The 13,312-nt window shown below is 35.6% G+C and overlaps 1 protein-coding gene across 4 annotated transcripts in view; it reads left to right on the top strand.

The window, feature by feature from the left end:
* Nucleotides 1–13,312, top strand: part of kuz (zinc-dependent metalloprotease kuz) — a 98,015-nt gene that overhangs the window by 5,007 nt on the left and 79,696 nt on the right. For all 4 annotated transcript variants that reach the window (XR_011418904.1, XR_006412482.2, XM_044395163.2 and 1 more), the window contains exon 3: nt 6,651–6,683. Coding sequence is in view for 2 of the 4 variants with exons in the window: in XM_044395163.2 (XP_044251098.1) it covers nt 6,651–6,683 (33 nt within the window). In the remaining 2 variants the exon portion in view is untranslated. The remainder of the gene's footprint in view (nt 1–6,650; nt 6,684–13,312) is intronic.

Below are 13,312 nucleotides of genomic sequence, written 5' to 3'. Positions count from 1 at the left end.
TTTTAAGATTGACTTATTCAGAGTTATGGCATTTCCGTCCTTTGCCCAATTTTTGGAATGTATATTTAAAAAAATGTAATAAAAGTACACATTTAAAGTCCGTACTTTTTTTATCGCCACTTCAACTAATTTGTTTGCTTGGCAAGATTTTCCTTAGTTCAACATTACGAAATTTGAGGCTGGGCAGGGCTCACAACCACAGGCAAACCAACAACAACAACAACAACATCCACTCATGGCTAATTAGCCAAAGTCAAGCAACATGAACATGGGCAAAACACAGAGAATTGGAGGGCCAAGAATCAGACGGAGAAGATGGCAGAGTGGCAGAAACGAAAACTGGTTTATCCACTTGGCCGGCTAATCTGACAACAAAGAAGGCGAGTAGGAGACTCAAGAACGGAGAATTGAGAACCGAGAATCAAGCTGAATAGAAAAGGCAAAAGAAGAAAAAGAAACGAAAAATTGCTCTCAGTCTCAGCGAAAAAAGGTCAATGTCTCGGTGCTATCTGTCTGGGCAGAAAACATATAAAGATTCAAAATAAGAAATTATAAAAATAAATATGCAACAGCTATCGCAGAAAAGTTTCTCTCCCACTTGCTAAACTCGCAGCGGAAGCGAGGAAAAAACAATATACTTATAAGAAAAAGAGCTCTAGAAAGCAACAGTTTTTAGATACAGAAACAAGATACAGCTGGGAACTAAGATAAAGATACTTTATCTGTATCTCAGTTTCAGCTTAAGATTGTGGCTACTTCTTTACGTAACTTTATCTCTTTGGTTTGGTTTCGTTTTTTTTTATCTCATTCTGTCTCAAGCTTTATGAGAAAATAATAAAAAAGTCAAGTTAAGATTCAATATTCTGCTCACAAGTGAAATGAATTTCACAGAGTCACATCTGGCTTTTTCTGGTTTTTATTATTATTATTGATAAGCTGTTGACTAAAAGTTCGTTCAAATATAATTTCAGCCCAGCAAAAAGATGTCATAAATCACATATGAGTTGTGTTTAGAGGGGCTGTGGAGGGAAATGAGTATGATAGGGGGCCCAGAACAATGGACACTTTGGCCGGGCATTTATGCAATTTTCCTTTGCTTTATTTCCCGTACGTGCCAAGTGCAACATAGTAAACAAACAAATAATGAAGCCACCATCCAAAACTAGAGATGACAACGTGACCGCGTATGAAGAGATTCGTGCTGTTTCATAATGTACGGGAAACGGCAAAAATGACCTAAAAACGTTCGGGTTTATTTGCAAAAAAACCAAACAGATGATAGACGGTTTTATCCTACATTTGCTGTCCTATCTGCCAGATACATTTGTATCTCTCACTGCAAAGTGTGTGCTACTATCAGAAGTCGCCAGGCATGCGAGTGACATTTATTGTTTGCCGAGTGGCAACCAAATAAATGAAATATAATAAAAAAATACATACATGTATTTATATGCGAGCGTACATCATGCGGTGAATAAATCCCTTAAGCTTGTTGAACGACTGAAGCGCATGGCACTTCAAATTGATGAGTAGCTTTAATGAAAGGGCGTGACTTGATGTAAATTGCCTTCTTCTAGGGCGGTGAATGTGTTCAGAGAAATGTAAATGGGTTTTTCCGAGGGTGAAAGCGAAGGTTGAATCGAGTAAACGTCGTTATCCTGGCAGGTGAAACTCGCGTTTGCAATTTCCCATTTCCCCCATTTTGGTAACCGACTTAAATGCTGTGGCGTGCGCATTTCAATATGTGCCATTCATTATCATAATGCTTAAATGTCATATACATTTTTACTAATCCTTTTTGAAATTTAATGATTTTTTGTATACCAGTTATATACAAAATATTATAATCTAATGTGATATTGGGTTTTTCTTTGTTCTCGGTTAATATCTCTTTGTGGTCCTCAAAGTAAACATTAACATTAGATAAGGAAATAAACTTCTAAGGCCAACTAGAATATTTTAGATTAGAACTTCCTACTTTCTTTGACACCCTGACTAATGTGTGCTTGTGTAGCCTTTAATTCAATCAGGAAGCCCAAAGTTGGCCACTAAGTGCGCTTAAATTGGATTTTATGTGAGAATTATGCTGCCTCATTATGCCAAATGGCCTAAATAACAATCAAAGCGGGACTTCTCGCTCGCATGGAGGTTGGTAAAATTTAATTAAATTATTAAAGTTACGCGGTAAGCCACAGAGATACGAGGGGATTCGGATACATAAACAAACAGACGAGCTTCAGACAAAGGCATAAAAACTTTTCTTTTCTTTTCAGTCCACTCCTCTTTCCCGCATTTCATCTCTTTCTCCTTTTTTCTCCGAGTCAAGTTGCGAGGCATAAACAAACAGAAGGCAAACGATTCGCCAAGACGGAGATACATTATGCACAGACGCAGCTACAGATACAAGATACACCATACAGCATACAACATACATACACTATACACTATAGACCAGCAAAACGAATGGAAAAACAAACAGAAATGAAACGGGGAAGCGCAGATAAAGGAGAAAACTAAGAGAATAAGACCAAGTCAAAGCACATTTTCGTGTTGGCATTCGCTTTTCGCATTCGCATTCAAGTGCAGATTCACATTCATTTGACTTGGGCACAAAAATTATGTGCATATATATATAAAGTTTCGTCCTTTTAGCCGCACATACATATATATTTTTTCCAGGAGATGAAAAGGTGTGTTTTTGGCTAGCGCTTTCCTCCACTTTCCTTCACATTTTAATAAATTAAATATGGAAACCTGCAAATAACTGCCAGGATGTTTAGCAAGCAAAAGTTTATCATCATAACGAATTTACATCTTATTTAAATGGGTACTCTTATATTAGGTTCTTTGAATTACATTTAACTTTGAATGTTAAAGATTCTCTGAAATTTAAAGAGTTTCAACATTTTTCACAATAGATTGGTGTGGAAATGAAAATTCAGTCCGAAAACTAAACCTTTTCGGACAAAAGATGAAATTTGTTTTTTTTTTCCAAAACAATTATTTTTGGATTAGAAATTCTGATTTTAAGATATTTCAGCCTTTCGTTTTCCTCATTGTTGCGTGTTCATCTTTATGCGTTTTTCCACTTTGTCTGTCTCGCAATTTTCTTATTGTTGCTCGGGGTTACGATGTCTAAAGTTGGGTGGCAAACTGGAAACGGGTTGTGGGGCTGTGAGAGGAGCTCGATGATGATGGGGCCGTATTTGCTTTTATTTTTATTGTGTCGTCTCCACTCTGCCGCAGAAGTCGACATTTTTATGCTGCGTGCTTTTGTGGGGGGCTGGGTATTTATCATCATCCCCCTTGAATGCGCCCTTTCAGTGCTTTTGGCTTTCCCGGCGTTTTTCGTCGGTGTGCCAAAGTTGATTTTCATTAGTTTTAATGCCGCTCATTATGTTCGGGGTCTGTCTGTGTCTGGAATCTCTGTCTATCTGGTTTTTCCCTGCCGGCGGGGCACATAGCATCGTACACACATCCCAGACGACACCGCGCACACAGATTGCTGCCAATAAAGGCAAACTTTTGGCAAAAGAGTTGTGTGCGTGTGCGGTTAAATATTTCATTTGGCATTTCGGGACTCAGATATGCAGAGGAATAATGTATATGGATATGGAAAGTTTTCCTATAGATGAAAGCAATGGAAGAAAGAATATTTTTTAACAATTAAACAAGGTTTTGAAGAAAATAAATGCATACTATTAATTGGTTTCTTTGCACAAGAATTTTTTATTTTATATCTGTTATTTATTTTATTGGCCTAATATTTACTTTACAGCCAACATGAATTGAGCATAAGTCTGTGTGTTTGCATACTGAGAAATGGAACATCAAATAGTGGCAGACATTTTTCGGCATTTCAATATCATATGTCATGCTTTCATTTTTTCCTTTTCTCCTGTCAATATAACTCGATTGATATGCAGCAAACAAATATTAAACATTTCCACAAATGCAGTCAAAAAAGCATTTTATATTTCTAAAAAAAGTTTGACTGCGTCAGCATTTTTCCTCAATCAGAAATGACAATAAAATGTAGTGCAAGCTTGAAACAGTGTGGAATACATTTTAGAAAATAAAAAGCATTTGTAGAAATTGTGTAATTCATTTGAAACATTTTATGTCAGCGGAAACTTTAGATATCTTGTTATTTCTAAATTGTTTAAATGTTGATATCAGTCACTGCGGTTTCATACAATTTAGAACCGAAAAAAATGATACCCAAGGCCTTCAAAACACAAGTGATTACGGGACCCAAATGTTTTTGAATTTTACAACACTCGTATTAAGTGAGAAATAATAAACAAGATGCTGATAAGGGTAAAAGACTGACTTGATTGCTTGAAAATAATCTTAAAATCGAACAAGTGCTACAGTTTTCTTAAATTTTTAGAATCTCACTCTATCGAAATCCCAAATATACGCAATTATAAATCTTCTTCATTAATAGTTTAATCAGCTTTTATATTCAATGGCATTGATTTTGTCAAACTGACAGATTAATAGATACACCAAAAGTAAATTATTCCGTTCCGTTGGGTCATTTGTCTGCATATCGGTTTAGGATTTGTTGAACGAAATAAAACGAATGAAATCAAATTAAAGAGACGTTCAAAATGTCCATAATGAAATTTCGCTCTGCGGAAACCATTTTACATATATTTTCATGTATATGTAATAGTTCTTGTTCTACATACAAAAAATATAATACGAAAATCGGACCAAAAGCCATTAAGTCAATGAATGGGCAATGTTAGAGGTAGGTGTACTATCCATGCTTCAGTACATTTAAATGTGATTTATATACCATAAATACGGTTGTCATGGCTGATGGGGGCACGTAGAAACCGAAATGAAAAGAAATGAAAGTGTAACAATCTGAGTGGCGTTTCCTGCAAGAGTGCGTAGAGTTTTATAATAATTTTCACCATTGTTATGGTCGTAAAGAGACCGTTTTACATGAAAATTACTCTAAAACTAAGCAATTTATGTATATTAACTAGTATACATTCCCTCAGTCAATCAATCAGGATTAGTATAGTATTGAAATGCGATATTTCAATTTTACTTTCGTATCTAAAATCAACTTGCAATTATATTAACCGCTTATTATTTATTACACAACTGCAACCCTTTATGTACACTTTAACTAGTCTGCGGCTCACCACCAAAAAACCACCCTTAAAATTAACCCCAAAATTGACAAAAGTCTGTCAATCAAATTGGCCCAAACCAGTAAATATAAATTGTATTAAAAATATGTTAAAGGACACGATATTAGGACAGCATTCCGAAAATAATACGGATACGCTGAGCTTGGTTCTTTTGATTAAAATCAATAAATTAAAATAATGATTAACTTGCAAGGCATTTTAAAATTGTCCACAGTAACTTGCTACTTTTTTTCGCCCACTTTTGAGAGTTTGTTTATGTGCCTAAAGCTAAAAAAATGTCCTGAGAAGAGACAAAAGAAAGTAGCTTTTGTCTGACTTCTCAAAGCTGACGGTATCAAAATCTAATGGATAAAAATAGGGAATGCCTTTATTTTTCAATTTTTTACTTTTTAGCTAACGATTTTTTAGCCGCTGGCGTTTGCTTTGTGCTGGAATATAATGTCCTATCTGAATGCGTGGATCAAAGAAAACTAACCAAAATGGAGAAAGTTTTTTGTCACAGACTTTCTAAAAGCAACTTTTAATTTAAAGTTTTTAAATTAATTATAATTAGGTATGGTACTTTTTTATTTTCGCTAACTCATAAAGTTTTTTAAATTGAATATTCAGCTTTATGTCAACATATTAATTAATTATTAAAATTATAGACATGGTACTTATAATAAGTTATAATTACTTTTTTTGATAAGCTAACATTATTTTAATTCATGTTTTTTAACAAAATGTTATCCTTTTCTGTGAAATTGTACAAAATTAGTCATTTTGTTTAGCGTTAATTGTACGTGTGAAACCAACAGAAACAATACCAAAATATTTGGTGCGCATAATGTTGTGAAAGTTAACTGAACATAATTGTCTACAAACATTTTTGGCTTGCATTTATTTGTGCACAAAAATAATAATACAAATAAATACAAATGAACTGAACAAATGTTGAAAAAACTGAACAGCTTTTGATTTTATTAATTGAAAAGGGCCTGGCTAAACCATTTTAAAATTAAAAAACAATATGTTGAATATGAAATTCTGATTTTCACCCTTGATTTTTGGCTCTGAATGACTGTTAGATTTTATCTGGTTTTACTTTCTTAAAAAATAACCTTTAAATAAACAAAGCCGAGCCCTAAAATGTATTTTTTTCCTTTTGGTCTGTCAGGAAGGAAACATTTTGCCTTTCCCGTTTTACTTTTCTGCCCTTTACCGAAAACCTGCACTCTGCTTACTCGAGTGGATTTTAATTTGAATACTTTTGCGTGTTTTCTACTGCAACTTACCCCCTTTAAACGGAGGAAAGAACAAAACAAAAAACTGAATGAGTGGGGTGTCCTTAGAGCTGTTCCGTATTTGTTGTTTCATGTTGCCTGCATATTTTGGTCCTTGAACATTTAAACAAAATATTAAAAAATACCAGAAAAACTCTTTTAATAATCTTATGAACTTAACTAAAGTTGCCAATTTTGTTTTCTTTACTTTCAGGTTACGCAAAAGATATTTCTGGAGTTAAAAGAGGTAAGAGTTTGTAAGGTTAATAATCTTGCAAAAACGGAATATATCTAAATGTCCTGAAAAAAGGCTACAAATTACAATTTTTGAGCAATAAAAGGAAAAATAATGATGGCTTTTTAAACGGGAATATTTATTAAATTAAAAATTTTGTACAATTCTTAAAAATGGGTGAAGCATGGAAAAGTTAGTTAATAATACAATAAATTTGGTTTACTATTTATTTATTTTTTTATTGCTTTTGAAATAGTGTCATGTCGTTAATCATGCGTGGCTTTATATTTCAATTAACCTCTTTTCCCATTTTTTGCGATTGATGGCGGCTAAACGATAAATCTGAAAGGGCGAAAAAGTGCAAACACTTTTCGCATTGCGTCCCTTAGTGGACAGACCCCTGATTCATCTCAATCTTTTCACATTTGTGCATTTTTTAGGGGCCGCGCATTTGGCCCATTCACACGCCGGCACTTTGGTACTTCGGCACGGCGGCTCCCCGTAGTGCAATTTATAATATGTGCCGACAAAGGAAGTCGAAAAAAGAGTAGTTGGAAAAATGCCCGACGTCGAGTAGCTCTAGAATTCGTTTAGGCTGTCCCACTCTTACTCGCCAAGCCACTCGAAACCCCGGGCTTTTCCTCACATCTCGGCCACGTTTTCCTGCCATTTCTCCACCTTTGTCACCTTTTTTTTCTCTGCAGCCCTTGGCTTTTGCAGGTTGCATCGCTGTTGACTTGTCAGTTGACTGACGGGCAGCAAAAAAATACTAAAAGGAAGAACTGTAAAAGTAGTGCTTTTTATTCCGTTTTGTTTTGCCCCGCTCATGCAAATGTTTGGGCCGCACGACAAGGCGTGGCCCACATGTATTAAATATATATATATATATGTAGATATAGTGGGTATAGCATTCGATTTTTTATGATTCAATTTTATGCTTGTAGCGGTTGTGGTTCTCCTGGCCAAATGGCATAAAATCAATGAAGCTGCGGCGCATTTGGGTGGTTGATGGGTGGAAAATGGCGGCCATTTTGCAGAGCCCTCGCCCTCGCGCCCAGTCGATTGTCATTATTTATTGAAAATATAGTTTGATGAGTTTTTACTTGGCCAAGGGAACTGTGGTTGCCGTTGCTTTACAGTTGCCACAGATGCTGCCGCGCAGCAACACACCTTTTCCGACCTCCAAACTCCAACTTCTGGTTTTTCCCCCCCGGTTTGGGTGTTGTTTTTTCTGTTGCGGTCAATGGGAATGGCTTTTTGTGTCTGCCTCCACGCTGTCTGTCTGTTTGCCTGTCTGAGTTTGTGTGTGTTTTAAAATTGGTTAAATCAGCAAACTTTCCTCGGAACTTTTTTTTGTCGTTTCGCACGCCAAGAGCTTTAACTTTTCCACACAAATGTTGGCGGCAAATTGCATTTAGGATTCTTTATATTGGCCGAAGTTCAATTTATAAAATAGTAATCAATTGGCCCGGGATCAATCCCAATTTATTATATTTTTTACTTTGGGTAAATGTTTTTGTAAAAATTTATAATAAACATTTTTAAATTAATTTTAAAAAATATTATTAAAATCCAAATAAATATGTTTGCTGTACTTATCATGCTGATATGATATGATTATGATATGCTAAAACAACACCTTGTTCTATAAATCGTCCTTGCAATTCAGTCGGCTAACAATGATGGTGCATTTATCACTCAACTGAAAAAACGATACACAACATAAAAAACCGTCTGCGGCCAACAAACTATCATCCATTTCTTCCGCTTCATATTACAAATCTTCTGCTGATACGATTATGTGGCGGCCTTCTAGACATGGCAACACAAAAAAAAATGAAGATAAAAATCGAAATGGGAATGGAATAGCGATATATCCGTGTGCCTTGAAGCGAGGGGTCATAAAAAAGCGGAAAAAACTTTGCTATTCCGTGGGGTATGACCAGTTAATAGCATTTCCCCCCCGGTTACGCCCACGCAATCGACACAATGTTCAAGCGAGTGTGTGCAACAGCTTCTGCCCTTTGTTTTTTATTTCTTCAACGGACCTATGTACGACTATGACTATCTTCCCCTATTCGCGATCTGGACCTGGAGTTTTGCAGTGTTTTACGGGACGGAAAATGAGGGAAGTATGAAGACTTGATTGCACCACCGGATGGACAATAAAAAATTGGAACAAAAAAAAAAGGAAGAGACAGTTGGAAAAAACAAAAATTATCGTCAAAGATGAAAGGGTTATGTGAATGAAAAATATGCTAACGAATGTGTGTAAAGATTGGTTGACGAACTGATTGGTTTGCGCTTCGCTGATCTTACAGAGAGTGAATAAGAAAAAGTGTCAAAAAATGTGGGAAGATTACTCAATAAAATAAAAATTGCATAATGTGTTGAAAATTATAGGGGGCTAAAATAATTTTACTGTATGCAGTGAATATAGGATAGTCTTCTTCCTGTATGAATCACTTTTCGTGGTGTAGCATTTAAAAAACACATCTATTTCTGTGAAAATATAAAAATATCAATAATTTTCCAGTTTTACTTTAAATCATTAAAGTTATCTGAAGATGGTAACTAACCTAGAGTGGGTAATATCAAAATCAATAGTAAGAGGATCAATGCCATGTATATTGGGGAGATAATTTCATCATCCTAAGCTGCATAAGAATAATCGCTGGACTGCTTTGATTTTCCTTGTTCACAACGCATTTCCATCTGGTTTCTGCTGCACCAAAAAAAACATTGGGTTTCTGTGGAGCGGATTGCAATACTCAACGAACTAAAGAGCTGCAAACATTGCGCTTGAAAAACTTTCCTGTTGCTGGGGTATTGTGCACTTGCCTCTTTTTGTTTTTTAATTTTCCCCCTCTTCTTTTTTTTTTTTTTTGCCAAACAGATTTGCCCGTATCAGAGACAGAGCAGACATTTCTGGAGTTTGAGCTAAATGCGAAGTGGCAGAGGACGGGGAGACCTAAAGAGGATGGAATATAGCTTTCCCTGTTCCCATGGCCATCCTGCTATTTAGCCATGTTTTGTTTGTTTTTGTGCTTTGCTGCAGTTTGAGTGCTGCCATTCTCTCCTAGTAAAGCCCCCTAGTATTTCCCTCCTCTGGTGTTCTTATATTCGCTTTGCAGCCATTTTTATCTTCAATACACGCTCATTTGCGCTGTCTGATAGCTTTAGGGTATATTCATATCCGTTGTGTTTTTAGACAGGAGAATACGCGAACTGGGAGCTGAGTAGCTTGGGACGGATGTTGGCACGGCGTGGAGCGATATTTGTGCATTGCGTTCCCTATTACACTGGCCAACTTAAAAATTTAGACTCATAATGAGAATATATTACAAAATGAAATATAAAACCTTACAAGACAAATATTTAAAACTAGAATTTTTAAAAATAATTGTGAGCCTTCTTTTTTTTTAATCATTTTTATTATACATTAAAATTTTTTTTAATGAAAACTATTTTTGGAGATTTAATTTAAAGTTATGTTTCCTTTTTTTGTATTTACCTAACATCTAAAGAAACGAATATTTATTTTCTCGAAAATAAGTTTCAAATAAAAATTTGAAATTTATTCTATAAAACCACAGAAATAATCACTAAATTAATTTTAAATTTTAAACTATCATTTTATAAACTTAAACTTACCATAAAATATGGAATAGTGTAAGGTTGCTTTTTAATATTCTTAAACAGCGTACTGTCTGTGTTTTGCTGGCATTGTTTGGCAAATGATTGGCAAAAGACGACGGATAAGCTGCTGTCTTCTTCGCAATACATATTTACTGGAAAATTGTATCTAGATGTATATTCTAAATCGGCTCACCGAAAAACACGTTGCCAGCATTTTCGCTAATAAACTTTTGTCGCCGGGGATTTAATCAACTTTATTTTATTGTTCACTTTTGCAGCCAAGTCTGGCCCATCCCTTTATGCGAGTAGCTCAGTCCTGTCTAAGCCGAAAGGAGGACCCTTTTTGCAGCCAACAGGATTTTCATTTCATTTCGTGCTCGGCGATGCCCGCCTAAAATTGAATGGATTTTTGGGGTATTGGGAACATTGATTACCGAATGCGAGGCATTATGGCTGGTGGTTCGGCTGCAACTGCGAATCCAGTTGTTCTACCCTTTCCATCTATCGGCTTGTTAAAAGGTTCTTAAATTGCGTTTTATTGCATGCCACGTTCTGGCCTCGGTTTTGCGCTTTATGGGCCGCTTTGTAAGCCTTTCAATGCCGCTGTGGTATTGGCTTTTTATGGAAGGTTCATTGTTATCACAAAATAACGAAAAAAAAGGGTGGAAAAAATAAAAATAACAGAAGTCCGAAAAAAGATTTTTATTTTAAATTCGAAAAAATAATTTTTTTTGGTTCTTTTTTAATATTATAAACTTTATAATAAATAGGTGTTCGTATTTCAATTTTATATTACTTATTATATTATCTTATTCCGTTGTTTCTCGCATATAAATATCAACAGCTTTTACCCACTCAAACTGTATACGCCAATAACCAACAAAATCTAGATATAGAGAAAAACAGAGATAATCATGATTAGCCTACGCACTTTCCTCACAAATGCGGTCTCATTTCACCAAGGAAATACCATCCAGACAACTTCTCTACGACAATCTAAAAACTCATTACCCAACGCTAATCAAAGGCACACGCAGTCGGCCAGCAAACGTTTTTATGTCGGGTAATTAGGATGTTGGCAGTGCCAACGGGGTGGAGACCATATGACCCACCCACGAATAACTCAGTTATCAGACACGAGCTTGCTAATATAAGCATTATACTGCAGGACCCGCCTCCGCAAATGAGTAAAAAAGGACAGAGGAGAGTATTCCATATAGTCTCACGCAGTGGGTCGCAAACACGCAGGCCAACTAATGTACACAACTTAATTATCAAAGGAAAATCGCAGACTTATGTATGGGATGCTCAATATAAATAATGGCCACCAGACAGGAGACGTCTCGACTGGATGGAGGATAAGTTAACGCATCTTTAATGAATAAAGGTCTTTATACGAGCAGAATCTGGGTTTCTCAAGAAAAAAATGAAAGTAAAACAAAGTCATAACATTGGAAATAAAAAGGTTTCTTCTGTTTAAAGTAATGTATTGGTCATTGCCAGTTTTTAAAATGTTTTTTAATAAAAAAAAAAATTAACATGGACCTTACAGAATAAATACTAAAAACTCTCTGTGTCAAAATCCACGCTTCTATCCATATTTAAATGAAATATTCAGAGGAAAATATTATTTTTTTCAAGAATTGCATAGAGCTACCTATTTGTAAAGTGCGTTTGTAATATTATGAATACACGATTTCCAACCAGTGGAATATTTTTCGTTGATGTATTTTTCGACAGCGGCAGTTTTTCTCCTGCAAGTGGAACAGTATTTTTTCTTTGTTTTGAGTTTTATTTTCACAATTTCATCGTCCACTTGTTTTTGCGTTCATTGCTGTCCGTTTGGCAATCTGTAGCTCACCCTCCTTTTCTTTCTGTTTTCGGTTCGCTGGAGCATTCGCTGTGTTCATTGTGCTATGCTGCATGTTATTAACCCCGGACAGAGAGTTTGAATTCGAAAGATCGATAAATTACAATCAAAGGCTATGGACTAAATTAAACTGAGCGAAGATATCTCCAATTAGTTGAAAACAAGGGATTACGTTGAATGTGGCGAAATAATAATGAATAATTGATTTGATTTTACGATAAATTTACACAAATTTAATTCAAGCTAAATACTAGACGTAATACAGATCACTAATTTAATCCATAATCGACAACTCCGAGGGATTGAAAATTGAATTGCTATAAGCACCTTGAATTCGTTCGAATTTTTCCCAATCAACTATTCACTGTGTTCTAATTTTAACTGTGTTTTCGTCGATTTTCCTTTCAACCCCTCAATTTTTTGCAATCAGCCAATTTTTCAGGATTGCCTGCGAAAAGCCAATAAAACACGAAGGGAAAAACAAATAAAAAAGGGAAATGAAACACCCACAAAAGTCACGTTAATGCCGCCTTGGCAATTTCAATTTGTGTTTTGAACAATTTAATTTTTAAGCCGTCGACGGCTGCAGTTCATGATTTTTCCATTTTTAGGGTTGCGAAAAATATATCGCCACCAAATACAATCAAAAGCTAAAAATCTATTATTCAGGACCGCCGTTCCCCATTGTTTATTCAGTCAAAGCTGAACGAAACAAAAAAACAGAAAAAAACAGTGAGGAAACTTGAAACAAAACAACAAAAAAGCAATTTTGGTTGGGGAAAAGAAGCACGGAAAAGCGAAAAAGTATTGAAGCGCATCTCAGTGAAATTTTCTGTTGTCGTCCAGAACAGAATAGAATGGCAGTGGAAAACGGCTCAGGCTTCAGGATATATCCAAAGTGTCAGGTGTAGAGAGGAGTTGAGGAACTGAGGATTTCCAATTCCACAATTCTCTTGGCGCAAACGAGCGACACAAAACTGAAACCCCCATCGTCCTCAAAAAAAGAGGAGAAAAGAAATTAAGTCTGAAACATGAAATAAAGATGAAGTGCCTGTCGAAGAAGCTGACTCAGTCAGTCAGTCAGTCAGTTAGTGCACTTTGTGTGTTTGGGGGAGAAGTTGTCGGATTTCCA

The sequence above is a fragment of the Drosophila takahashii genome, chromosome 2L (assembly GCF_030179915.1).
Source record: "Drosophila takahashii strain IR98-3 E-12201 chromosome 2L, DtakHiC1v2, whole genome shotgun sequence".
Classification (NCBI taxonomy): domain Eukaryota; kingdom Metazoa; phylum Arthropoda; class Insecta; order Diptera; family Drosophilidae; genus Drosophila; species Drosophila takahashii.
This window is presented reverse-complemented; position numbering and strand designations above follow the sequence as displayed.